General features: G+C 43.9%; 6 protein-coding genes and 1 long non-coding RNA gene across 8 annotated transcripts; 4 read left to right on the forward strand and 3 right to left on the reverse strand.

Moving 5' to 3' along the window:
• Window positions 1–6,144, forward strand: LOC124472310 (serine/threonine-protein kinase NIM1; the record flags this gene model as incomplete). Its single annotated transcript, XM_047027083.1, has 4 exons — window positions 1–79; window positions 3,762–4,079; window positions 4,810–5,078; window positions 5,306–6,144. Coding segments are annotated over 4 exons (1,425 nt in total), but the record flags the coding sequence as incomplete, so codon positions are not given.
• Window positions 6,145–7,234: 1,090 nt separating this feature from the next.
• On the forward strand, window positions 7,235–9,713 carry si:ch211-284o19.8 (protein lifeguard 1). Its single transcript, XM_047027786.1, has 6 exons — window positions 7,235–7,484; window positions 7,573–7,661; window positions 7,789–7,989; window positions 8,195–8,323; window positions 8,659–8,802; window positions 8,960–9,713. The coding sequence occupies exons 1-6, from the start codon at window positions 7,277–7,279 to the stop codon at window positions 9,092–9,094; spliced, it is 906 nt and encodes a 301-aa protein (XP_046883742.1). The 5' UTR covers window positions 7,235–7,276; the 3' UTR covers window positions 9,095–9,713.
• A 231-nt stretch (window positions 9,714–9,944) lies between these two features.
• parp2 (poly (ADP-ribose) polymerase 2) lies at window positions 9,945–15,958 on the reverse strand. Of its 2 annotated transcripts, none has more exons than XM_047027783.1 (17): window positions 15,767–15,958; window positions 15,182–15,391; window positions 14,864–15,037; window positions 14,698–14,768; window positions 14,295–14,345; window positions 14,114–14,210; window positions 13,947–14,022; window positions 13,738–13,840; window positions 13,374–13,527; window positions 13,085–13,223; window positions 12,888–12,951; window positions 12,589–12,723; window positions 12,091–12,218; window positions 11,848–11,884; window positions 11,398–11,496; window positions 10,765–10,889; window positions 9,945–10,439 (listed from the first exon to the last, which is right to left on the reverse strand). In XM_047027783.1, the coding sequence occupies exons 1-17, from the start codon at window positions 15,834–15,836 to the stop codon at window positions 10,280–10,282; spliced, it is 1,893 nt and encodes a 630-aa protein (XP_046883739.1). In that variant the 5' UTR covers window positions 15,837–15,958; the 3' UTR covers window positions 9,945–10,279. The 2 variants fall into 2 exon arrangements, with proteins under 2 accessions (XP_046883739.1, XP_046883738.1); XM_047027782.1 differs by having other exon boundaries at window positions 11,785–11,884.
• Window positions 15,959–15,998: 40 nt separating this feature from the next.
• On the forward strand, window positions 15,999–19,311 carry mettl17 (methyltransferase like 17). The gene is made up of 14 exons (XM_047027784.1): window positions 15,999–16,192; window positions 16,414–16,558; window positions 16,719–16,868; window positions 16,989–17,076; window positions 17,174–17,255; window positions 17,406–17,479; window positions 17,564–17,658; window positions 17,748–17,818; window positions 17,980–18,087; window positions 18,186–18,254; window positions 18,378–18,428; window positions 18,538–18,630; window positions 18,750–18,952; window positions 19,129–19,311. The coding sequence occupies exons 1-14, from the start codon at window positions 16,124–16,126 to the stop codon at window positions 19,271–19,273; spliced, it is 1,443 nt and encodes a 480-aa protein (XP_046883740.1). The 5' UTR covers window positions 15,999–16,123; the 3' UTR covers window positions 19,274–19,311.
• On the reverse strand, window positions 19,312–21,954 carry sdr39u1 (short chain dehydrogenase/reductase family 39U, member 1). Its single transcript, XM_047027785.1, has 6 exons — window positions 21,798–21,954; window positions 21,203–21,309; window positions 20,912–20,994; window positions 20,634–20,755; window positions 20,341–20,493; window positions 19,312–20,134 (listed from the first exon to the last, which is right to left on the reverse strand). Exons 1-6 carry the CDS (start codon window positions 21,811–21,813, stop codon window positions 19,707–19,709), a joined length of 909 nt encoding a protein of 302 aa, XP_046883741.1. The 5' UTR covers window positions 21,814–21,954; the 3' UTR covers window positions 19,312–19,706.
• A 401-nt stretch (window positions 21,955–22,355) lies between these two features.
• LOC124472966 lies at window positions 22,356–24,335 on the forward strand. Its single transcript, XR_006956668.1, has 5 exons — window positions 22,356–22,721; window positions 22,982–23,007; window positions 23,371–23,396; window positions 23,772–23,797; window positions 24,189–24,335. It is a non-coding gene; the product is annotated as an uncharacterized LOC124472966 (long non-coding RNA).
• Window positions 24,319–27,336, reverse strand: ltb4r2b (leukotriene B4 receptor 2b). Its single transcript, XM_047028156.1, has 5 exons — window positions 27,038–27,336; window positions 25,458–26,066; window positions 25,122–25,322; window positions 24,977–25,020; window positions 24,319–24,849 (listed from the first exon to the last, which is right to left on the reverse strand). Exons 2-5 carry the CDS (start codon window positions 26,052–26,054, stop codon window positions 24,540–24,542), a joined length of 1,152 nt encoding a protein of 383 aa, XP_046884112.1. The 5' UTR covers window positions 26,055–26,066; window positions 27,038–27,336; the 3' UTR covers window positions 24,319–24,539.
• Window positions 27,337–27,615: the final 279 nt, after the last annotated feature.

Here is a 27,615-nt window from a genome sequence, read left to right on the forward strand (position 1 = left end):
ACATCAGTGGATGTTCAGCTTGACAGTAACACAGACAGATCTTCAAGACTTCCTCTCCAGTTGTTCAATATAATCACAGGTACATAAAACATTAGATATTCAAAATGAAACGTAGGAATATTGCACACGATTTGATATAATGTTCTACATGTAAAACGTTCAGTGAAATATGATTGAATAAAACCCTATAGTTGACAAATATGGAATTGGAGTGCAAATACCCAAGATGCTTACAAAAACATTGCCAACATAGGCAATTTATCTGATGTCTAATATGGAACCTCGGAAGCAAACTTATTGGTATTAGTCACACAGCACATTTTGCAGCACTTTTCTAAGCACCCTCTTTCACTCAAACTAACGTCGTCAACTCTGACAATAAAGTAATGAGCACCATCTCTAGACTCGAGAAAAGTTAGCCTGTCCATAGACATCCCTGACCTTACACATCATTGAGGTGAAATGGGAGAAAAACCAACAGTACTTACACCCTTGATGAAGAGCAAACAGAAGCATGAGCAGGCAAGGCTGCAGTGTATCCATGGCTGTAGTCCTTACAGTAGGAGAACAGCTGCCAGAGTGTGCCTTCTGGCTCCAACACCCTCTCTGATATTTATACAAGCTCTTGCTTCGGTCCCAAATGTCACCCAGGGAACAAGGCTCCCAAGTGGAGCTAATCAAATTTCCACTCCAGGCTGAAACCTTGTGTCTTCAGGCGGAGATCTACTTCAAAGGCTGTCTCCAAAGTATTGGGGCTTCGCATCGACTGGCCTGCTTCTGCCCTGGGTTAGGAGTGTGTGTGTTGACCGGGCCCAAGCTCTCCTTAATGAAGTGCTTAAGTAGGCTTGAGCCATTCAGCGGCTCTCATTCAAAGGCATTCATCATCTTTTATCTTAAGGAAAGGTGTTTAGCACCAGGACATGAAACAGAACCTGTCCTAAGCACATAAACAGGATCAGCATGTGGGAGGAGCCCTCTCAGTGGGGCACCAGCACCTTTGTGTTTATTCAACGTGCCACCAAATGGTCCGTTTTTTCTCAAAGCAGTGTAAGTCTCTAGAATCCCAGGTCTGTCCCTTTCTCTCTCTCTCTTTTTCTTTCTCAGTTTCTCTCTTACTCCCTCACAATTCAATCACTCTTAGTTTTATTCTCTCTCTCAAGACTATTCTCTTTAAATGTTTATAGGGGTAGACCAAGATCTAATCCACTAGGCCTTTCCAAGATCTTTCCATGTCTACCCAAATATCTCCACAAAGTTGGATTTCAGTACAAAAAGTATTTGTGTGGATCATCTCGTCATAGTGGTGTTAAACCCATTAATCTACGTAATAGTCTGTCTTTGATGTATTTTCTTGATCCTGGATCAACTCAGATGAGGGGGATTATGTAATCACCTCCACATTCACACCTTGATTAGGCTGATACCCAAGTTTCAGTTTTTGCTCTCCCTTCATCAAACTAGAGCTGGTTGTTTAACCAAACATTTACAATCCAACCCAGTTACTAATCCTACTTCACTCATATTCAACGTTGACAAAGAGTTGGCAACATTAATAGTAGAAATCCCCAAATAGGTTGAACTCACACAATTGTGGTAATTCCCAGGAAGAAAGTTTCTTGTTTTGTTTTTTACATTTAATTGGATAAAATAAATACAGTAAGTAACAAATCCTGATCCTCATTGTAAAGGTAATTGTAAATGGGTAAATGTAAAGGTTACATCTTTGTCATTCAAAAATAGACTTTGAAAATGTCAGTTTCCTAGGTGAATTTTATTGGAAGACTTCTATCCTTCCATGGTTGAGTCCTTGTTTCATTTTAAGTGAAAGAAAACATCTAAATAACTAAAATGGTAACAAATAGTAACATTACGATCAACTAGACTAAAAATTAAGAAGCACTACTATTCTTTTCTGCAGAAAAAAGCAGGAGTGTAAATTGTGTTTATCTCTGTCAAAATGAAACAGCATCAAGCTTCAAGTAATCCATAGTGTCCTTTGACACTCAGATAAATGCTAGAAGAAAGACTTCCTCTTCACTATGCAGTCAGGATTTATTGGTCGTATTTACATAAGTAACATAACATGAAGTAAGATACTACAAGTAACAGACTGAATATTATCTGTATTTCGCATGTAAACTGAATACAGTCTTCATGTATTTTTTCATACGGAAGAGTCTCGTACCTGTTTATATGATTAAACTAAACACATATTCACACAGGGACATCTTAATCAAATTTTACCACTCTGCTCTTTTTACCTGAACTCCTTGACAGCTTGACACCAGTCTGCTGTGCTGAAATCTGGGTCAGTCGTAAGAAGCCATAAGTTGGTCTGATATGAATGTGTGTGTGGCTACACGTGTGTCCTGCACATGCAGTGATGACTCAGTCCCTGTTCAGAACGGGCAGGATTATCACTGAGCTGCTCGTCAGTTACACTGCATGGCAGTCTGCCTACTAGCTCAGCATTTGACCACTCAGGAGTCCCGTCTGGTTCAGCCAGAGGTCATAGCCAGAGCCTCCTAGTACAGAACCACTGGGTGTGTCCGCCTGTCCGGCCTCCTTGTCTGGGTCTGGGTCACTGGGTGTGGGTCTGGGTCACTGGGTGTGGGTCTGGGTCACTGGGTCTGGGTCACTGGGTCTAGGTCTGGGTCTGAGTCCCTGTGTGTGGGTCTGGGTCACTGGGTCTAGGTCTGGGTCTGGGTCACTGTGTGTGGGTCTGGGTCTGGCCCTTTCAAGGGGAAACAAAAGTAAGTTAAGTTGAATCTAACTACTCTCCAATTAAGACTACAGTCTAGTATAGTACACTAGAATAGCACACAGTTCAGTATAGTATATGATGCTGTGACCCTGTCCCGGTGATGATCCCTTAATGTGACACGTGTGGGTAATCCTCCCAGTGTCTTTCTGTCTGTCTGTCTGCAACATGTGTCAAGTGTTAGACAGGTACCCATCTAGGGCTGAACCAGTCTGTCTGTGTGGGAGGAGTCCCCAAGAAGGATTACAGAAGCTTGAAACAGCATCCGTCCTGCTGGATAACTCACACTCGATCAAGACAGGAGGGGGATACGGAGAGAGGGAGTCGGAGGAGATAAGGAGGGACGGCGTTTGGGAGCCAGAGTGTTTGTACTAGAAACTCTTCGGGAGAGGTTGGGGATTGTCCCTTCGCTCCTCAGAACTTAGTAGTAAAACAGGAAAAGATAACATCAGCCCAGACGGGTAGAGTCTGAGACCTGTGACGGACAAAGTGACCAGACAGCCTCCACTCTAAACAGATGTTATGGTCATCTGCTTGACCATATTCTACAGGTTAAGTGCCTTCTTGATACTTCTACCAGAATGGCTCTTTTCCACACCAATCAGTAGTGATTAACGAGGGTCTTCTCAAAGGGCTTGGAGGGCCGCACAGGACAGCAGGGAATTTCAGGTGTCCACAGCTTCAGATACAGCCCGCCAACAATGATGTCTGCGAATAACCAAAAGCGTGTCAAAACTGTGAAAAATAACAATGCCATAAAAGGAAGCGTGCTATGTGAGTACAGACATTAAGGACTGATGTCTCATCGTGACATTGCTTAAATACTTGAAGGTTTTATTGATTGTTATGCTCTCTCTCTCTCTCTCTCTCTCTCTCTCTCTCTCTCTCTCTCTCTCTCTCTCTCTCTCTCTCTCTCTCTCTCTCTCTCTCTCTCTCTCTCTCTCTCTCTCTCTCTCTCTCTCTCTCTCTCTCTCTCTCTCTCTCTCTCTCTCTCTCTCAGGCAAACAGGCTCAGAATAACATAGCGCCACACCACGCCGAGGTGTTCCCTGATGATAATGAAAGACAGAATGAAAGGAAGAAGAACAACGCAAATGTCAAGAACAAGGAGAATACACTGAAGTCTGCTCCAGCCGCGGTTGCGCAGCAGGTGAAATCACACACGGCGCTGGAGAGGGCATTGTACGACCTGTCACACACAGAGTGGGTGATGAACGACGTCATTCTGGGACGGAGGGTGGCGTTCTATGCGTTGAGAGGAGAGATCGGATGCGGAAATTTCTCCAAGGTCAAACTGGGGATTCATGATCTGACAAAAGGTGAGACAGACTTAAGCAAAATTGGTTCAAATTGAACTGACGGACTCATTCTTAGAATGAAAAGGAATTGATGGTAAGAAAAGTAATCATGAATTGAGTTTAGCCCATCAACTTCCTTTATGGAACTTTACCCTGCTGCCTGTTGTCAATCAGAAAGTCAATCATCAAGTTTAAGCTACACAAAAAATAACAACGTTAGCTATGAACATGTTTTTGTAACTCAAAATCATACTTGATGACACTTTTTCTAAAGTAAAGTGTAACCTTTTGATGGTTTCTGATAAGGTGGCTTTCAGCATGAGTGGGGGGAAGAACATGTTTAAGCAGCTTCACTTGGCTACTTCACTAGCAGGTACATCACCTCCACATTCAAAGTGAATGTGAAAGGTCAGTCGGTTGCTCACATGGCCACAGGGGGCAGCAGAAAACGAGCCTGTTATGTTTTCCAAAGGCTGGTCTGAGAGGATCCAAACTAGGTTAATCCAGAATACAGTTGACAATTGCTAATCTCACCAACCACTCACTATTCAACTAGTTTGTTTTTTATTTGTTCCCATGTCACTGATGTTGCAGCAGACCCAGAGTAGGTTTAAACTATTAAGCATAAACTGAGAAATTGGATGAAGAAACTAAATGTAAGCAGATCTCAACTGCACTCTTATACTATGTGTCTCACAGTCTCTCTCCGTCCCTGTCTGTCTCTCCCTCTCTCATGTGTTGGGGCTCTCAGAGAGAGTGGCAGTCAAAATCCTGGATAAGGTTCGGCAAGACAAGCAGTTGCCCTCGCTGTTTGCCTCTGAGATCTCCTGTATGGAGAAGCTGTCCCACCCTAACATAGTGTGTCTCTACGAGGTGGTAGAGACTTTCAAGCGCGTGTACCTAGTCATGGAGTACGCCAGCGGAGGAGAGCTGTTCACCCATATCGCCACCAGAGGGCCCCTGTCTGACCTGGAGAGCAAGCTTGTCTTCGCCCAGGTCGTGTCAGCTGTCAAACACATGGTGAGCATGCACCAGTGGGCTACGGCCAATGGCTCCTGTTCTTAGCATTGTTAAGGAAGATACGCAGTTATCAGTGCATAAACTGTACCACTGGTATGGATAAAAAAATGCAGATGGACAATGTTTTGTGAATCCGCCATTTTTACTCAGCTTGAGTTTTTGTCCCTGACCTTCTTAGTCATTATATGGTTTAAGACGTATTTCATTTTTGTTTTCTTTCCTCCCAGCATGATAACAATATTGTGCACAGGGACCTGAAGGCAGAGAATGTGTTCTACACAACCAGCCACTGCATTAAGGTGGGTGACTTTGGGTTCAGTAGTGTTTGTCACGCCGACGATGCCCTCCGCACCTTCTGCGGCTCTCCACCATATGCCGCTCCCGAGCTCTTCAAAAATAAAAGCTACGTTGGTCAGAACGCCGACATCTGGGCGCTGGGCATCCTGCTCTACTACATGGTGACGGCCACCTTCCCCTTCACCGCTGTCAACCTGAGCAGGCTCAAGGCCTGCATCCTCCAAGGGTCCTACACTATCCCAGCCTTGGTTCCCGAACCGTGCCAGCAAGTCATCAAAGGCATCTTGAGGTCCATACCCGCAGATCGCCTCCACATTGCACAGATCATGACCAGCGGCTGGCTGACGGGTGTAGACTACCCTCAGGCGTACCCCAACGCTTGCCTCACGCCTGCCCCCCTGGCCGAGCCCGGGCGGACCCTGAGCCTGAGCGAGCTGGACGTGAAGGCAGCCCTCCAGGATCTGGGCATCACGGAGGCCCACCTGCTGACCCACAGCTGCCTGGACCTACGGAGTCCCATCACAGGGGCCTACCGCATCCTGCTGCATCGCATGCACAAGAGGAAGACGGTGGAGGCCATTGGCTTCAGCTCCATGTATCCCAAAAAGCTCCCTGATAGGAGGAGATGGAGCGAGACCACGGTAGCCATGGTGAAGAAGACTCCCTCGGCCGTGTGTGTCATCGTGTAAAAAGAAATACTGAAAATATGAAGTAATACAATTTTGTCCTTAGATAGAATACAAGACAGTTTGTTGAATTGTGTTACATTTTTACATAATTGTCCCAACTGTAAATCCAATATGAAGAATAATTTATAATTGTTGTTATGATCAGTGACCTATGCACTTTTGTAAAGCTCTCGCTTGGAAGTCACTTTGGATAAAAGCGTCAGCTAAATGAATAAATGTAATGTAAATGTAATTAAGTGAAGAAAATTTGTTTTACTTTTGACATACAATGTGACTAATGTGTAATGTTTTTTTTAAATATAACTGTGTGGTTATATTTGGTTCCCTGAGAGAGAAGTGCTGTAGGTTTGTAAAATGCCTTGAACAAGGATATTGCAACCTCAGGGGATTGCCTTTACAAGTTATTTATTTTGTATTGAGTGTTGTACTTTTTTTTTTTTTACAGACATCACTATGATTGTCACTATCACAATTACATTGTGTAAGCATTTTGAAGAGGATGAAACTGATTGATTGTATTAATTGGTTTGTCATACTTTTTTCCATCATCCGTGTCACTGTAAATAATTCGTCTCATAAAAGAATATGTTAAATGTATGGTGTTTTAAGTTTCTTTGTCATGTTTTAAAGTTTCCCACACATTTAACCAAATTGACAACGTTTTACATCACTTCTGGAAAATATTACGTATAAATGGAGTACTTTCCCCGAACTGGAACTAGAACTGACCTTACTGTCAGTTCTTTCACTGTTCTCATTTCTCATATCCTCTTGCTTAATACATTTCAAATGTATGTTTTGATTAATTGGGAGAATGTTAAACATGTTTGCCCGTCATGAATATATTAAGTTATTTCTGATACAACAAAAACTGGTGGCTTTGTATGAAGTGTTGCACCGACACTACAGTGACCTATAAGACCTATAAATCCAAATCTAAATTTAGGCCTTTCAGATTTGAAATGTTCTTAGTTTTAACAAAATAATGTAATATTAAAAGTACTGTGTATTAAACGTATAAATATAAAAGCAATTAGATTAGTTGCAAATTTGGAAAGGTACTTCTTACAACATGCCCACAAAAAACATACAAACTTACCATCATCACTCTTGCAACATTTCCACCCTTTGTTTCGCATACTTTCGATATTGTTGCCATAAAACCTGCCAAACCTTCCACATTTGTCTCAAACCTTCATTGCTCTTTCTAGAATGGCAGAAACAGAGAACTACTCTGCTCCTGAGGAAACTCAAGATTTCTTGAGCTCAGACGGCTTAGAACCACCTCCTTACACTTTTGAAGATACGCAAACAGATCCCACTCCAGCATGCGAGCCTCCAGCATACTACCCACCTGATTCAGGACCTTCCATTGATCCCACAGAGGAATATCAACCTGAACCACATGATGGAGACCCAGGTAAAGCATCCTCAAGTCATCAAGACTTCTCAAAATAAGGTGTGAATGCTGTCAAAAAAGTGACATGAGTTTTGTTGCCTCCGTCAAGGTTGTGATAAAGACACAACAGAATCCACTCCTGAGCTGGCATCATCACCATTTGATGATAAAACAGTCAGGAGAGCTTTTATCAGGAAGGTACTGATGACCTTGATGACTTTCTGTATATTTGAGCCTTTGTCTCAGAAAAACATAAGACAACTCATCGATTACTTTTGTCAAGGCTAGTCACTGTCGTTTGCTGTCTTTTCCTTTTCTCCCCCAGGTGTTTGGCCTCGTCACCCTGCAGCTGGTGGTGACCTTCAGCATCGTGTCTGTGTTCACATTCTCCAGTGTAGTGAAGAAAGCGGTGCAGTCTAACATCTGGATCTACGTCAGCTCCGTTATAATCTTCCTGGTGGTCAGTTTGAGTTTGATCTGGAGCAGGTCCTTCAGTCGGAAGCATCCCTGGAATCTGGTGGGACTGGTGAGTCGCACTACAGTTTCTAGTACACACGGTACTGTAAAACACGGTACACCGTCGACATAAACATAATGAAAACTTTGAATGAGTTGTAGGTGCGGAATGTAGGTACTGTACAAGGTTTCAATGAAATGAACGGAAATAAGAAATGTGTTCATGGTTCAGAAGTAGTGGTAATGCTGTTTGTGTGTGTATCCTCTGACTACAGGCAGTGGTCACACTCAGCCTTTCCTTTATGACGGGCACCGTCGCCTCTTTCCACGACTCCACAGCTGTGGTCATCGCTATGGGAGCCACTCTGGCTATCTCCTTTTCTATCATCCTCTTCTCCATCCAGGTCAGACAAATTCATTGGACGACAGAGCCAAGTGATTCGAATTCAGTGATGTACTACTCAGTGTTTAAGAAGCATACTTTAGAACCAGCCCTGCCCAACCCTGTGTCAGATTCAATTAGGAATATTTAATTTGAGAAAGTTCTATGTTGGGCATGACACACTTCTACACACTTACTTCAGTTACATTCCTTTGTCAATCCCTGTGGACTGCATGTGTACATTTAATGCCGACAGACATTTCTTAACCACTGAACGTTAACAATGAACCAATCTGGTCCATGGATGAACGGAAGTATAGTTATGCTCTCTTTGTTCTCTCTCTGGGGTAATTGCAGAATTGCGTGAGCTTCACAGTTTGTTACGGAGCCCTACTGGTGATTTTGGTGGACCTAGTCATGTTTTTGATCTTCTGCACATTCTACTACAACAACGTCCTGCAGATCGTCTATGGATGTCTGGGAGCTCTGCTCTTTGCACTGGTAACACAACGTATTCTTAAATGCAGAATACCACTATTGGATGATAGCAATGTATACAATAGACAATGTTTTATGCGGTATTCGTAAAGATAGATGAATGGGATTGTTATCTTCAGTGATTAAAGAGGACATCTGCCTGCTCACTTGTGTCTTCCAGTTTCTCAGCGTGGACTGCATGATGGTGGTCAGCCTGGGTCGCTACGGCCTGGACCCTGAGGAGTATGTGTTTGCCGCCCTCATCATCTACCTGGACGTCGTCATGATCTTCCTTTACATACTGGGGAAGAGATGAACACCTGGGAGAACCTCAACCTGATGCACCCGAACACACACATTCAGGGGTCAAATGAGAGAGGACTGGGTGGCACCCAAGACTTCTGTCATTCGAACCCTCCACACACCGCCAAACCTAGGTCAATTACTCAAATCAATAAGGTGTTTCTAAGGCAGGGGTTTTCAACCGGGGATCCGCAGCCGCCTGGTGGTCAGCGTGGGCATTGCAGGGGTTCGGCGACAAGCCTATGTTGATCAGTCCACCATTGATTTTTATTTATTTATTTATATTTTATTAGTGTCAGAATCTCACATATTAAAATGTTTCAGATTCTATGTATATTGTGTTAGGTTTTTAAGTAGATATATCTAGATTTGTTTGAGGTTTTTAAATGAAAGCAACATGGAAAACCAAATGTTCCTTATCCACATGCACGCACACACACACACATGGGCACGCGCGCGCAGGCACATCAGTGGGCCGCGGATTACTTTCTAATACTAATGGTGGTCCCTGGGACAAAACCAGTTGAAAACCCCTGTTCTAAGGGATTGAGGTACATATAATTCATGTTACAGTTGAATCCTTTTAGACTCATCCAGTGGACTAAAGTGCACTGAAGTATTTGACAGTTGCAAATGGTGATTGATTTTAAATCTGCCACAAACACTTCTACCAGCTGGGGCTAACATGATTACTTGGGAGATAATCTTATAAAGATGCACTCTTTAAACACCCCCACTCACACTCCTTTGTACAGATAAAAAAAGATAGTAACACTGAACTGGATGAAGCCTAGCCCCCTACAATAATGTAGACAATGTAGAATGACTTAAGCCCAACCTTAACGTGACTTTATTTTTGTTTTGTTCAATGTGCGTTTTTTTATTTTATGGTTGATGTTGTAAATAAAGTTTAAAAAATAAAATTTAAAAAAGATTCCCAATGATGTGACTTTACAATTAGATTACCTTATGATAAATGTTGGTTACAGGCAGCTTATACATTACATGGTGACACATTTTTAAGTCTTTATTTTCTTTACATGAAAACCCTTTATGACATACAATGAGCCAAAACACATGCATGTAGCATTTGTCAAAAAAAGAAGTATACCAATAAATGTTTTTTGGACAAGATAAGAACCTTCTTTCCTTCGTTGTCGGGAGCGATTCCCTTCCCCGGGGCTGCAGTAACCACGTCTCACCACAGGGAGGAGTAGTTGAAGCGTACTCTGAGGAGGTACCTCATGCGTGTCTGGGCGGGGTTGTAGACGATGAACTCGTTGTAGAGGAGGGAGTAGCCACCCTTCTCCCCCACCCCCGTCTTCTTGCTCGGGCCCATAGGAACAGTCATGCCATCTCTGAGAGACAAAGAGAAGAAGGATGGAGGGTGGAGGGGGAGAGGTGGGGGTGGAGGGTGAGAGGTTGAGGGTGATTGTAGGATCAAGGTTTCAGTTTGAAAACAAAAGCAATCAGATTAAGATACAGAGACAGAACTTTTAAATAATAATATTGTGTTTCATAAGGTGGAGTTATTTGAAGCATCACCACGGCAGCAGTGGAACAGGGACACCGAGGAGCACACACCCGCAACAAAACCACAATGAAGCAGGAGTGAAAGGTTTAGACATGGAAGAGACCGTTCCACAACACAAACGGGTGCCCTTCTAAGAGAGAGGGACTCACAGAGTGAGGCTGTTGTCGGGGCTGGGCCCCGTCTGGCCCAGGCCCTTGGTGCTGTGCTTCCCTGCAGGGAGCTGCTCGGCCTCGTAGTCGGCATCCAACAGCTCGTTACTGTCTCCCAGGGCAACCTGGAACCAACAACAACAACAACAACAACAACAAAAACACTCACTGCATTACCGTGGCAACTCGAAGCATGTCACTCATGGATAGCGGGTTTGTGAGAGTGGTAAACCAGAAACGTTGACAGTATTTCCCCCAGTCTTGGTGCACATCGGTAGGTGATCCTCTAGTTCACAAAGGAGTGACCCATTTGATCAACCCACTCTCATACTGGAATCAGAATGATGAGTCTCTTATCAATCGATCTAGAAGTTGTTAGAGATAAGTGGGATTCATACGGCACTGTATTGTAAGGTATTTGCTACAGTCCTTGGCCGGGTTTCCCAGATTCGTTAAGAAGCTCTTAACGCTAAGATCTTCTTAAGAACGTTCTAACAGCGCTCTAGAACGCTCTTAGAATGTTCCTAGCTTCTTAACGAATCTGGGAAATCCGACCCTTATCTTCTAGAATCTAGATGAACATGGTAAATGTTCTGTGTGTTGGTGAGTGAACAGGCAGTCAGTCGTACACACCTCACACAGGAGAAGCAGGCCTGTGCTGTTCTGCTGGCTGGCAAAGCAGTAGTTGGCGCTCTTCGACGACATGTCAGCAAAGTAGATGCCTTTGCCAAACTGGGAAGAGACAGAAACAGTGTCCACCCATCCGGCCATAAATCCTTCTTTCCTTTGAGAATGTAATAATCTTGATATAAAGATTATCTATATACATCCTGAAAAGAAAGTACAGTATATTCCAAGAATATCATCTTTAAAGACTCGATTGGCACCAGTTGTGTAGAAGCTCATTCTTTCACCTATTGAATCATCAGAAATCACCACAGCAAAGTAACGACACACTGCAAATGCTTCAACAGGTCTGCAGTACATTTGTTATGTGTTTCTCCCCCGGGCCAGTCCTACCATGTACCCCGTGACAGGGGCCTCGGGGGGAGCCACTCGGAGCCCCTGGCTGAGGATGCCTACCCAGTTAGACAGACGAGAGCCGTGCCACAGCAGTGTCCTGACGGGAGACACAGCACACACACAGGTGAAGAACAGCCAGAAGCCACGACAAGAGGTTCCCAACTAGTAGATAACCTACACTGTGGTCCACTGTCACAGTAACACACAGCTTCGCCATGTACACGACACAGCCGAGCGTGAACACCCAGCCTCATCGCTGCCGGTGCGGCCCTGTGTGACCCGAGGCTGGTTGGTTAACGGTACCTGTTGTGTATCTGTGAGAGGAAGCTGTCCTTCTCTCCCTCCCTGTCCACTGAGAACATGTCCAGGACGCTCATGGTGTAGTCACTATGGGTGGGGGCATGGGTGGTCTGGAGATATCGCTCGATCACCTAGAGACATTCAGGGTGGTGGAGGGGGAGGGGGGGATGGGGGGTGATCCACATAAGGGACAATCTAAATCTCTGTACGAATCACAATACATGTCCAGACAGCTGATTGACATCACTTGTTATGCCATGAATGTACCACACATGGCACCTGTGTACAACAGGACATTTATATAAAAAAATGTTTTCCATCTACCTCTATACCTGTTACAGTACTGTTGCTATGTCGGTTTAGCATACTTCAAACACCATCATGAGTTTGGTATGGTTAGGCTTGTGATGGCCATATGAAATTGACATTCTTTTGGGTGCTTCCCAAACCACACCTCTGCACATACAACAGAGGTTTTGTTTCGGGTCCAATATGGCTGACCTGGTACTCGTGGCTGGTGGGGGCCAGAAGCTGGAGCTGACAGTTTAGGGAGTGGTACTGCCTGTCTAGGGGATGCTCATCACTGTTGGAGCTGGACTGGACCATCTTCACTGCTATCTGGATGTCGCCTAGTGCCTGGACACGCAAGGACACACTTTCAAATGGGAAGACGTGTCGTACACTCCCCTAGAACAATTCCCAACCCTCCCCCCCAAAAATGATTAGGCAATATGGGGAAAATGTAGTGACATATCGTGGGAATAAATAAGTTCAAAGTAAACAGGAAGCACACTACAGACCTCTAACAAGGCAATTTTCTGCTTCAGCTCGTCCTCCGTGCGAATGATTGGAGGTGTTTTCAGCCTGTGTGCGTGTGTGAGGGCAGGACAAAATCATAACGGATTCATTCATCAGTCTCAAATGACAGTCGACTTAGACGCCGGCCGACGGCATCGTCACAACGGCCTGGCCCAGAGGGCCTACGAGTTCTACTGACCCAAAGTCGTGGGGGATGCGTGTGTAGAACTGGTTACACGCCTCCAGCAGCTCACGGCTGCTCCCCTTCCTCTTCACGCACTCCTCAATCTTCTTCAGGGCTGCGTAGCCGGCTCGGATCTGCTCCACTGTCAGCTTGCCTTCAAGGGGCCAGACACAACGGTTCCGTCAGCCATCCTGGTGCCAGTCTTCTGGGTTTTTTGCACAATATACTGGCCAGTCGCTACATAGCTTGTTTAATACATTATTATTATTATTTATTTAGCTGAGAGGTGCAGTTGTCCACACACCGAGTGGAGCTTTCCGTGTGTCGAACTTCATCTCCAGCACACACTCCTCCATGGCCTTGATGTCGCAGATCAGCTCCAGAAGAGACTGGATCTTCACGTCCAGCTGAGAGGTCTTCTTCTGGGCCGAAGCTTCGGGCTTGACGAGAGTCTCTTCCTGGAAGAGTATGGATAAAGAAAAAAAAAAGAATGATGAATGGTTAAATAAAAGAATGAATGAAAAAAACGGTCAATGATGAAATGAAAGAGGGGGAGAAGGAAGGAAGACTGATAGATGAATGAATGTTGAAGTGAGGACATGAATGGTGAGAGAATGGGTCTGTTGTGGCACAGAGACTGTGCTACCCCAGGAGTCATCACTCCTTGCCTTGTCATTGATGCTGTAGTCCATGAAAACCATGTCATATTTTCCAGCAACCTTCTCAAAGTTGGCTCTGTGCCCCCATTCATTCTTGGTTTTGTCAAAGAATCTAAAAAAAGGTAAAAGACATGACCCCACAGAATCAACAAATAACACCCCACTTTATATAAGACATAACAGTAACAGTCAGTTTTACGTAATGCCAATCCACTGACTTTTTGTTGAAGACGTCTTTGGCTTGCAAAAGATCTCCTCCACATGAAATCAAATTGCTCTGTCCAGCTTTGCCCACTAAAAAGAGAGGGAGAGAGAGAGAATATCAGTCAGGGAAGTAGCAGGGAGAAACATGGTAAAACAGAGATACACAGGAAGGTGAAAGCACCTCTGCCCCATCTCAGCCACACGCTGTACGCCTTAGCATGGTCATCCTGCAGGAGCTGCATCAGGTAGTATTTGTTGTTGTTGAACTGGAGATTAGTCTGTCAAAAGAGCAGCGTAAAACATTACCCTTAGAATCCAACAGTGCATCAGAGTAGAAATGACATTTGTTTTTTGGGGGATACCTGGTTCAGCATGACGTCATATACATCATTCCCCGCACTGTAAACATGTGCCTAAGGGTGGAAAGACAAACAAGAAGAAGAAAAATGAAAATGAGTGAGTGATATCAGTGGGGTATATTTTGTTGCCTTTGGTTACAGAGAGACAGGAAATGAATGGGAGACATGGTGAGGGGAAGACACACAGAAACAGCCTGGGCCAGAATCAGACCCAGGCCGCTACGTTAGGGCTTCAGCCCGTATGGTGTGCGCTCTACCCGGTAAGCCACAGGTGCTGCCGGTGAGTGATGTTTAGGAAGTAAACCAAAAACGAGAAGTGGGACCAGAAAACAGATGTCAAAGAAACCATACGGAGGAAAGTGAATAGCGAAAGAACACTGGCAGTGTTTGGAGTCTATAAGCCTACCTTGCCAACTTTGGCTTTGCACTCCGGATCCACCGGAGCCTTGCCTTTCATGACAACTGTCTTAACAACTTCTGTATACACACCAAGCACATTGAACACACAGCATCAATCCATGATAGAAACTGACAATAATGAAGTAACTTTGCCATGTCTCTGTGCAGCCTACCTTTACTTTCCATGTCATCCACAGGCGTGGCTTTGCTTTTCTTCTGGCTCCTCCCCTCACTGCGCTTCTTCTTGGCACTGGGCGGTTCATCTTTCTCTTCCTCATTCTTCACTTCAACAGTGCTTGCATCTGCACTGGTTACATCGATTGCATCGCCACTACCATTTGCAGCCTCTTTAAAGTTTAGAAAGTGAGTTTTGTTAGAACATCTTTCCCAATCAGAGATGATTTGAAAATTGCTGCTACCATATTGCACAGACCATCATACAGTCTCTCTCTCTTAAGCACACACACATATGTATATATATACACACACACCAGGTTTGACTGTGTACGTGCGTATTTTCCTCCTGTACTTTGTGACTGGGTTGACCTGGACCATCTTCTTCAGGTCGACCTCATAAGCAGACGCAGAGCCGAGAGCCAGGCTGACAGAGACTCCTCCAGAGGAGACCGCAGAGTCCAGCAGCGCACAGGCGGAGGCTGGGTAAGGTTGCCACTGGCCATCATCCCCCTCCCACTGCCACACTGTCCAGAGCAAGATAACAGACAACAGTGTCAACGGGGAGAGAGAGGGGGAGAGAGAGAGAGAGACAGAGAGAACGAGAGAGAGACAGAGAGGGAGAGAGAGAGAGGGAGGGAGAGAGGGGGAGAGAGCATGGGTCTCATTGTACTAATGCACATGCTCTCATTGTATTTTTTACTGCACTGTTGCTACTCTAGTCATTGCGAAAACTGAAATCATGTTCAACCTTATCTAAAACATTTGTACACTATTAGAGAACGTAGGATAATTACTTTAAGCTTTGATGATCAAGATTTGGTACTTGGTTGGTGTTTACTAGTGACGTAACTAGCTTCCTAGTAGTTGGCTAGCACTGCTAAATGAACGCAAGTACATACCGTTTGACTGGACCTCTTCACGTTCTGCCTTCACTTGAGATGTGTTCTTAGAGCTTCTGGTGCGCCTCATATTTCTATACAATGTTAATTTTACTTCAATTTTTGTAAATAGTGCTTTGCGCGGGAATTCTACCCAGGTTTCTTGCGACTCTTAAGTTGTCTGCTCAGTCTGTATGCAACAACTTTGACTGTAAAGGTTCCGCTCTAGTGTTCTAAGTCGGAAATATTTTTTAGACGCACACATGTGACCATCGTGCTAGCCAGTGCAGTAAGCCAGCTATCTAGCTAGCAAGAAACGATAAGAAGTCATAGCCCCGCATCGTTTTGCTTTTAAAGAAAGTTACAATTTGACCAAATATGGCTTCTCGAACCTATGCTAAATGTGTTAACTGTCAAAGGGCAATCACCTTGAGGATAATGTACAGGGTGAGTGTTTTAAACGAGCTGTCAGACTCACTTATCTAGCTAGTTGAAAGCAGGTATAGAGGTTGAGGTCAAGCCCTCCAATTACCGAGATTAGTTATGTTTACAAAGCCTGTAAATCACATATCTGTATTAGTTACTAGATGTTTCAATACAACTTAGCTTGTATGTTTGTCTGACGACACAGGACAACAAACTAACAGTGTCCTTGCACACAATTGCAGGGATTGTGCAGTGCACTGGCGCAGCCCCAATCGCAGGCAGACTTCCTAAATGGTGCACCCCACAGGAAACACCCAGGTTTGAATAACCTGAAGACCCTGAGCTTGCCCGAGGAACTTCAGAGGGCTGCACAGGCTGTCATTAATGGTAGACATCCCTTGAAGCACTTGACAGGGGTACTGTCTTGTCCACCAGCCTTGTCACGAACGTGTTTATCTATGACTTGACGACATTTTGCATTTACCATTCAGTCATCCACCATTGGTTTGTTGCTGTTTTATAGCGCCTTTGCCGTCCCATCCTTTAGATTCCAAAGTGACCGGACTAGTAGACAGAGCACGTAGTCTTACCAACTTCCTGTGGAGCAGGAAGAGAGCACCCGAGGATGTTTTCCTGAGGGAAAGAGCCTTGAGCCTGGAGAAAGCTTTGTGGAAGAAGGCGCAGGAGAAAGGAACAGGTGACTGAATATTAGAATGGATGGAAATAAGAGGAACTGGAGACATTCTGAAATTGTAAAAAGGAAATGTGGAAGGTGGTCAAAACATAGACGTTTTCAATGTGTGTGTTTACTCTGAAGTCATGGATAGCGATGTGCTGGAGACCCAAATTAGGAAGAAAGTGCTGTCAGAACTGAGGAAGACAACATATCGCTGGAGACAGATGAGGTCTGCATTGCGTTGTCGTCAGTAGGAAAGAGTTTTCAATTGGTCAGTACAGTGATGCCTTACTATACCCATTTCCTGTACTCTCCCTTTCTTATAGTTATGATGAGGAGCTGACTGTGATATACATGACTGCTAGGCTGGCAGGTGGCTATGCTGCCCTAAGAAGAGCTCTCAATGAAGTAAGTCTCATCTGAGCCTCACCTGCTTCCTCGTCCTGCTTCAGCAACAATTTTATGAATGGTTCAACTGCACCAGCTATACCCTTTCTTGGTGTACATATGTGTGTGTTATTTTATGTATGCATCTCTTTCTGTATTGTCTCTTAACAGATTAGGAAAAGAGATCCCCCCTTCTCACCCTTTTCTCTGCTGGACTTTGGTTCTGGCTTAGGAACAGCTGTCTGGTAAAAATCAACGTGAACAACAAACTAACATCATTTTTGGTCTTTGGTTCGAATACGGTGCTGATGATCTTGGGTTCCTCCCAGGGCCTCACATTCATACTGGGGAGACACTCTGAAGGAGATGGTATGTGTGGACAGCTCTGGACCAATGAACACCCTAGCAGAACGGCTTCTCCGAGGTAAACATGTCCTCAGTTATAGTAATACACAATCACAGATATACTGATAATAATAGATACATTATAATGTTGTTGTTTTTGGCGTGCAGGAGGCAGTGAACGAGCTGAACCTCACATCAAACAAGTCTACTTTCGTCAGTTCCTACCCGTTTCTCCTAAGGTTAGTCATGTCCCTTCTTTTGTGTGTTTGCAGTTGATTCGTCATGTCCCTTTGTGTGTTTGTAGTTGATTTGTCATGTCCCTTTGTGTGTTTGCAGTTGATTTGTCATGTCCCTTTGTGTGTTTGCAGTTGTGATTCCGATGCATGCCTTGCATTTGCAGGTGCAGTTTGACCTGGTGGTGAGTGCCTTCTCCTTGTCAGAGTTACCCTGCCAGATCGAGCGGGAAGAGACCCTGTTTACACTGTGGAGGAAGACCAGCTCTTATCTGGTGGGTGGAAATAAGACCACAGAATGCAGGCTTGTTTTCTTTCGTTTTCTTCCAGCCTACAGTGTAACAAAAAATGTCTGAACTCTTGATTTTGTAAGGTGCTGGTAGAGAACGGGACTAAAGAGGGCCACCAGATGCTGATGGACGCTAGAAATATGCTTCTCAAGGTCCTACTTTTACACAATAAAACACCCACACTTACGTATTCGTCTAGCTTAGAGTACATGACTAAAACTAATAATTTCTATTCCAAAATGTAGACATTATTCTAAATCCTGTCTGATTTGTAGAAACAAGAAAAGTCATCCCAGGACCCCAGAAGACCATTTGTGTTTGCCCCTGTACGTAATTGACAAATATTTAAGGAGAAAAAATCATTCATCCACACAGTGTTATCACATTCACAGTCACCAACCGTATGTGCATCCTTTTCTTTGTGTTGTTTTTCAGTGTCCACATGAATTGCCCTGTCCCAAGCTGGCCCAGCGCCTGCCTACGCCCTGCAACTTCACCCAGCTCTACCACCCTCTCCAACTACCAGGAGTGAGAGCGAGCCTGCTAAGACACATTGTCATGTTTCAGATCAGTCAACCAACACTGTACTTCTTTACGCAATCAAGGCACAAATCTGCTTGCTTATCCATACACTCTTGGGTTACCAGGTCCCAGATCAACAGACTGAGAAGTTCAGCTACCTGATTCTGTCAAGGACAGATCCGGCTGACATGCAGGGCAGAGCAGAGGGGGTGCGCTGGGCCAGGCTGACGGCACCAGTCCTCCGCAGACCCAGACACGTCCACTGTCAGATGTGCTCCCCTAGTGGAGAGCTCCAACGACTGGTCGTGACTTCTCACAGACATGGCAGGTGTGTGTGTGTGTCATCGCCAACTCCTTCAGGGTGCTCTAAATGCATGAAGTCTTATAATGAATGTATAAATTCATCTTTAGAGGCAGGTAGCTGTCTTTACTCAATAGTATCATATACAGGACATGACTGTCAAAATGTGAGTGGAGGGCTGATTGTTTGTGTGTTTCCAACAGGGATGTGTATCGCTGTGCACGGAATAGTGATTGGGGAGATCAATTGCCAATCATTCAGTCAGAGGTGGACACAAACGAGGTGGACACAAACGAAGATGTAGACAGATTAGCAAATGGGAGTGTCAATACCATCCACACTGAATAACAAAGACACAAAATAAAAGTCACAGTGCAATGAATAGGTATAATGTTCCTTGTTTGTTTTTATTCAATAGATGACTCACAGATTTGTCACTCCTTCTTGAACAGAGCATCAGCTGGCCATGATACAGTTGCAAACAAGTTAACAGCTGTACTTTGTTTTTTGTTTCCCTTCCATATTCTGAGCCAGTGTCAACTGATGGGTCTCTTGGTTGAGAGTAATTATGTTCACAGAGCAGAATATCAGCTGCTTATAAATATAGGTTACATTTCCTTTACCCAAACACTCTTAGTAATTTGTAAAAGTTTATTTAGTTAAATGTAGCAGTTGATTTAAAGGACAACATGGTGACATTCTTAAACATACATTTGGGGAGGGAGGAATGATGATACAGCTGAGATTGAATGTAACATTTTTTCACAAGTCTTGTCTCCTGTTAGCTCCCAACAATCTGCTTCAGGGCTGAACTCAGGTCAGGATACTGATACTGGAAACCAGACTCTAAAGTCCGCTCGGGGGCCACTTTCTGGCCCTGAGTGAGAACAATAGCTCTCTCGTGGCCCATGAGGGCATTCATGACGAAGCCGGGAACAGGAAAGATGGTGGGTCGATTGAGAACACGACCGAGTTCTTTAGTGAACTCGTAGTTGGTGTTGTCCGCAGGGGCGACACCATTGAACACTTGCGGAACAGGTGATGGAGTGTCCAAGGAGGGCTCCAGGGCGTGGGTGATGATACCGGCTAGATCAGAGACATGGATCCAGGGGAAGGGTTGACGGCCAGAGCCTAAGGTGCCTCCGAGACCCAACCAGAAAGGAGTCAACATCTGCTTCATGGCGCCACCGTCACGACCCAGTACGGCTCCTGTTGGTTGTGGGGGAGGGGAGGGGTCAAACAGCAGGGAATGAGGGGTGGAGAAAGGGAAAAAAATCAATAGGTGTGTTCGACTTCATGCAGCGGCGCCGATAGCTGCAGACGGCTGTCGGCTGAGGTCGAACATACTTAATGACTGACATCACTTTTTCAATGCAATGAACACGGATCGTACAAAGCCATTCCAAACTGTGTACCTGGCCTGATGACCACCTGTTTGGTCTTCTGGGCTACGTCTTCAGGTAGCCGCCCTGCCGCTTCCCATTCCTTCACCAGTCGAGACAGGAGGTCAAACGGCGTCCAGTCACTGTCCTCTGTGTACTGGGCTGTCTGACTGGGTTTATAACAAGCTGTGGGTTGTACACACACACACACAAACACAAACACACACACACACACACCCCTTTGAACACTAGATAATCAGGAGTTTGAGAACATAGGAACGTCTTATCCCAAACAATATTCGGCATTTAGTTTTTATTGGACCTACCTACACCTGTGACGAGGACCCATGAGTGGGGAGGAGTGGGAGACGCAGCGATGGCTTGAGCCAGAGCCTTGGTGGTGTCAATACGACTGGCAAACAAATCCTTTTTATAACTTTCATTCCACCTTTAGACAGGGATATAGACAGCAGTCAGAAATGGGGGGGAAGAGAGTGTCAGCAAGGAACACTCACTCCCCCAAAACGACATCCTTCCTTAAAATAAAGGCGGAGTACATTTGGTGTTGATAGTATCAGTATGAAAATGTTAAAAGACTGCCAACCATCGCAGAGGGTTCATGAGGTTTTCCCCAGCCAGGTTTACAGCACCCTCACATGGTGGGAGGCCATCAGCTTCCAGATCATTCTGCAAGAATAAAGAAGGGAAGGTAAGCATTTTGAGAATACACAATTACCTTGTTGGCTAAGCCCTCTGGTTGTGAAAATAAAAGGTGTTTCTATAAACTTATGTTGAATGAAAGTAAGTAGGAGGATACTTAAGGCTTCCGCTACATAAAAAAGGTGTGTTACTTAAGCTTTAAGAGCACTGCTAGGGCTAAGGTATATGATCATACCCATGTAATCGTGCCTGGACCAGCTTGTCGCGATATCACAGTGACTTCATGGCCTTTGTCGCGGAGCAAACGAGACAGCTCTCTGCCTACAAAACCAGACCCTCCTCCTGAAGACATGACAGATGTCAACATCAGAAATTGCATACTACTTAGAAGAAAAATATGCTTGTATTCGCTATATCTGTATTTGTATTAATAATAGTACGACTATAATACTAATAGCTACTGACGCTATATTAGTTTAATAGGTCTGAAAATGTTCAGTTGGGAACAGTTTTATAGTAAAGTAAGAAATACTGAAGCTGCGCATGCGTACATAACACTTATAAAACAATCGATTGATCGGTTGATCTGTAACAAACTAAAAGCATGTCCCACGTATGTGTTCTGATCCATGCACGATGCATGATAGTCTTGCATAGAAATGTAGCGTTAACGTTAAAGGGGTGTACCGTTAAAGTTCTGGTTCAAGGTAGGCTACATAACGTTAGACAGCAAGCTCGCCGTGTCACATTGACCTTACGAGCTCACTCAAATACAGGCAATATGCATTACCCAATGATATATATATATATCTTTGAAATTAATTACCTACCTATCAATATTCTCATGACACCTGTAATTATAACAGAAAACGAGTAAGAAACTGTTCAGTTACTCTCTTTCACACTGCTACTAACAGAGGTTGCCTGATTTGGCTACCTGTCTGATTGGTCTGGAAGCTCTTACGTAGGAGTAGCCTATCCTTGCTAATTGGGCACAGTTGTCTTCCATTTTTGTAAGGGAATTCTGATATTGAATCACTGTTGCTCTGTTTGTTCATTAACTACTAGATGAGGTGATAAACATTGCATTGGCGCCACTTTGGAAATTATTTAATTAGCATGATACTATGAGTTACACTATTATTGGACACGTTTATTTTGTGCCAGAGAATTGCTAAACCTTTTTAAATACATCAAATACTGACGATTACATGTCTGCTGAAGCAGACTATACCAATACAAAATCTAATTTGATTATCCTTACAAAAATGTATCCTTTATGTTGAGAACTGACAGAACAAACATTCTGCAAAGGGTACACAAATTCTTCATTAGTTTCAGCCCGGAAGGAACAGACGTGGTTTCTAAAATGAGGGACAACAAACACGTGGTTTGATAAAGAGATAAATTTGGCCACACGCGTCCTGATCAGTCTTTTTACACATAGCAGGGAAGAGTAACATCTAAAATTAGTCCATCGCAAATGGTCACATTTACTTTGGTTTATAACTATAATTGCAGGGCTATAGATAGGCTAATTGGTTTCGTGGAAATAATTAATTGTGGTGGCAATGGCTAAAATTATAAGTTTAACCACTGTTTGTCAGCTAGCATTAGCTGCTAACATACCATGAGGTACAGGGATTTATACCGGATAACGTTATCTGCTTTTTTTTTCTTTTGGTGACAATTTGGTATTTGGATCGATTATGTAGGCTGTGCATGTATCAGTTGATTCTTGCGGTCCTATCACGGTAAGATTCAGAATTAAATTCCCCATTTTGAATAGAAATGGTCAAATGATCACGAAATTTGATTGCAGGTGCTTAATAGCCATACATTGCATGTGCGCGCGTTAACTCCTGGAATGATGATTTGCAGTCCGTGTTTCACCTGATCCTCGTGATTAAAACGTTTACTGCACTGACAGGCTCTACTATCCATTAATGAATGTTAAACATGATAAAACGTGACCTGATTTACTATTCCAATCTCCCTCCCCCCCCTCCTATAGATCACAAGTTGTAACTGGAAACAATGGTAAGTCATGTATTCAATGAGGGCGTCTTTTGAAAGCTTAGTAGTAGGGCATCAATGTTGCGTTGATGTGATGCTTGTAGACGGTTACCCCTGAATTCCAGTAATAATTGACAATTCAGAAATCTATTCAACAACATTTTTACTAGATATGGCCATTTTGTGATTGCGGGTGCATAATGGCCATAAATTGCATCTTGTGCGCACTAGACTAGTTAAATCCTGGAATGATGATTTGCAGTCCGTGTTTCTGATCCTTGTGATTAAGACTTTAACTGCACTGACAGGCTCTAATATCCAATGCTGAATGTTAAACATGATCAAACGTGAGCTGATTTAATATTCCAATCTTTCCCCCTCTTATAGATCACAAGTTGTAACTTGAAACAATGGTAAGTTATTAATTCAATGAGTGTTTTGGAAGCTTAATGGTATTGTAGGGTATCAACGTTTCCTTGCTGTGATGCTAGTAGATTGCGTTTCCCCAGAATTCCAGTCATTATTGATCATTCAGAATCGAATTCAACATATTTAGTTGAAATGGCCAAACAATCACGAAATTTGTGATTGCAGGTGCCTAACGGGCATGCATTGCATGTGTGCACTAGTTAACTCCTGGAATGATGATTTGCAGTCCGTGTTTCACCTGATCCTCGTGATTAAAACGTTTACTGCGCTGACAGGCTGTAATATCCATTGCCGAATGTTAAACATGATAAAACGTGAGCTGATTTAATATTCCAATCTCCCTTCCCCCCCTCCTATAGATCACAAGTTGTAACTGGAAACAATGGTAAGTCATGTATTCAATGAGTGCGTCTTTTGAAAGCTTAATAGGAGGGCATCAATGTTGCCTTGCTGTGATGCATGTAGACTGTTTCCCCTGAATTCCAGTCATTATTGACTATTCAGAAATCAATTCATCAAAAGTTTTACTAGAAATTGCCAAAAGATCACAAAACTTGTGATTGCAGGTGCATAATGGCCATAAATTGCATGTTGTGCTACTAGACTAGTTAACTCCTGGGATGATGATTTGCAGTCCGTGTTTCTGATCCTTGTGATTAAGACTTTAACTGCACTGACAGGCTCTGACAGGCTCTTCTATCAATATGCACTAAAGGGTTTGTATAGCAACAAGGACATGTAAGGCCTCATTCTGATCCATTTTTCTTCCCCTCTAGGTATGGGGTAATATACGTGTGGGACGGTCATGACTCATGCACTGTACCATTTGGCATTGCCTGTCTAAACCTTGAATGATCAGTACTCAGATGTATTGTGTGCTGTAATGTTTGTACAAAGTAAAATAAATGGAAATCGAAACTGTATTCAAGTGTCTGGACTCAATTAATTGTGGAAATATGTTGGTAATCATAAATAAATGCATGATTAACGTTTTTGCATAATTGGACACATGACCAGCCATAATAAACTAAAACCCAACTCTTGTCAACCTTGTGATTTGGCTGCTAAATGTGCCTGTATTTGCAAATGTCCAGAACAGCCTTGCAAAAGTCTTTAATTGGCATCGTTCATGGAGCCTCTGTCATCCGGTGTTCTCTTCTTTGACTTGCAGGGCTCTCATTTGCAGTGTTGCCATCATCACTGATACTGGACTCCATAGTTTGAACCCTTATTTGGTCCTTCCTAGTACTCTTTATCCGCCCTTTCTTCACTGCAGTCTCCAGGGATGTTCCCTCAAAGAGACGAGCCATGAAAGCCAGGCCATCTTTTTTGATGTAGGCCTTTCCAGCAAAAGTGTAGAGAACCGGATTGGCACAGCTACTGATGAAGGCCAGAGATGAGGTCACAGGACGACTATCGGATGAGATTTGGTCGAGCCTGAGGAGGAAAAGCCATGTTGCATGAAACCAATAGAGCTAGGGTTCAAAATAGAGCTAGGGTTCAAATGTTCATAGTTAGAGACAAGCTGGTATGAGTGACTAGTTTAGTGTGTGCACCTACGTACGTCTTATGGATGTCTGAACCTTCCTTGAAGTACTGTGCCGCCACCTAGAAGAGAACCACATTTCACAAAATGATATAAAAGCAGACTATTTAACCTTAACACCATTTATGAACCTGTCGGAAATGTGACGTGTACGACCACACACCTGCATCATGTTGATAACGTGGTAGGGCAGCCAGAAGATGCCGAACATCACAACTATGGCCAGGATGAGTTTCTCGCTGCGGACCTGCCGACGGAACTTGGTCTGTCTGAGCCGTCTCAGGATGCAGATGTAGCTGGTCACTATGATTCCGTAGGGAAGCAGAAATCCCAATACGGTCTCAAAGGTGTACTGGAACCTTACCTGGACAGGCAGTAAGAACATATATGCTAAAATAAGGGTACTGGTAGTTGAGGAACATAGTTCCCTAAGGAACTACAGGGAACAAGCTCAGACTTATATAATCATGTACTTCTTTGACATTTCGATTGGACTTACATGCCGACGCAGAGTGTGATGGGGTGCGCACACCAGCCTGGTTTCGTTCATATCGTCTGTAACCTCCCTCACTTCTCGGAACACCAGAGCAGGAATGGACGTAAAGATCACCAAGAACCAGACCCCTGCCAGTACCCTCAGGACTATCTTCCTGCTGGCCAGTTTGTGCACCTTTCTCGGCCACACCACCGCCACCAGCCTATGTAGGCTCATGAGGGTGATGAGAAATATGGAGGCGAACATGTTCAGATTGCACAAGTAAAACACACCCTTACACATGGGGTTGCCAAAGTCCCAGTTTTGCCTCGCCAGGTAGACGACAAAAAAGACGGTGAGCAACATGAGGCAGCCATCAGCGCAGGCCAGGTTGAGGATGATGAGGGTGGTGACGGAGCGCTTGTGGGCGCGCGCCAGGATGCTCCAGATGATGAAGGCGTTGCCCGGGACGCCCAGGAGGAAGACGAGGCTGAGGATGAGCGCGCCCACCACCGTGGTGGTGTCGTTACTCACACCGCTCTCATCCTCGATATCTTCTCCTGTGTCGTTCCCGTTACCAGACAAGGCGTGGCGAAATGCAAGCACAGAGTCGTTGTCCATCAGAGATTGCTTCTGAATATGGAACGTGAATTAGTCAAAGTTTTCCAAAGTGAGCTTCCTGTGTAACGATCTCAGGCAAATATCATCAATGATTTTCCAATGAGGGAAATGTCTTGATATATTTAAGCCTAGATATGAGCTTGATGCCTTGATTTCCTGTTACCCATAAGTAATCATTGGTCCTGTTCCAGAGATTGGTCTCCAACTACATACTCAGACTGTATTTTTATGTAGTCTCTTATCAGATACATCTGCACAGAGCATCACTACTTAGCTCAGTTAGGTTGCTTGCCCTATGACTTTCCAGACCAATCTGAGAGTGCTATGAATTTCGAAAAGGAGTTTGACCAGGAACTGTGGATGTATGGTACTGAATGTGCTTGGATTAAAGAGAAACTGACGCAAGCAAGCAAATTCATATCTGGCACTAGCCAAATGTGTATTGCCACCACAGCCCCGAAAAGACATGCTTAAACATGTTATATTAGCAATGGGGATGTTAACAACATCTTACCAGCCTCTCCTCACTATCCTCATAGATCTACCATTCCCTATATCTCAGAGAAAACTAAGACTGACAAAAACAAGATTCAGGGAAGGAACAAATACATATATATAGGAACAGAATTATTTGTTTGTTCTAATTATTTATTTAATGCTTTGTTTCACCCGGACATCAATATAGCTTTGGTTTATTTCCAGAGATGTCCTCAGAACGGTGTAGATGAGTAAATTTATGACTTGTGACAGAGTTGAGGCAACAGCAAGGAACACTCAGAATGATCCAGAATCGCAAACCACATGACGTTGTTGAGATCTCATAAGGCATGGAGGAATGTATATTTGACAAAGGACCAGAAGTATGAAAGGAGACGTGTTGAAAAACAGAGTATATAACTATGACACATAGAGGAACGGAGAAGTAGAGCGACAGAGAGGGAATAAGAAAAACAGCCTGTAAGAAGCAAGGTAAATTCACACACCTTGATATCTTGTCTATCCAAGTCTTCGATGAAGAATGATGATCGTTGTTTCCAAGAAGCTTTTACAGTTTATAGGTTTGGATCTGTATTTTGTTGACCAAAAACTCAGTATTTTCCCCCCAAAATGTTACCCCCTGTGTATTAGTTTATGACAGCATATAAAAGTCTTCTTAATGTGCCTAACTGTGTTCCCTTCACTTAAAAAGTAATTTAATACAGTTTGTTTCCCCTCTCCCTGTCTGCCCCTTACTAAGTGCCTTACAAATGAATAACGAGTCAGTCCACAGGCCAGAACAGGCCGGCCCAGGAGGCAGAGGTGTGTCCTGCCTTTAGCACCACCTCCCCCCACACACAAACCTTCAGTCTATCTACCTGTGTTTCTCTCTCACACACACCATATATTTCTATCCATGTCTCTTCACCTATTTCTCTCATACACACATACATACACACAATCTCCTTATATATAAGTAATCTCTCTCTTTGTCTCACGGACAGAAATGTATACTATCTCGCCCTAACCCAATCTCTCTCACATACACATAACATGTCCAATACATCCTTTAATATTGGTTTAC

The sequence above is a fragment of the Hypomesus transpacificus genome, chromosome 10 (genome assembly GCF_021917145.1).
Source record: "Hypomesus transpacificus isolate Combined female chromosome 10, fHypTra1, whole genome shotgun sequence".
In the NCBI taxonomy this organism is placed as follows: Eukaryota; Metazoa; Chordata; class Actinopteri; order Osmeriformes; family Osmeridae; genus Hypomesus; species Hypomesus transpacificus.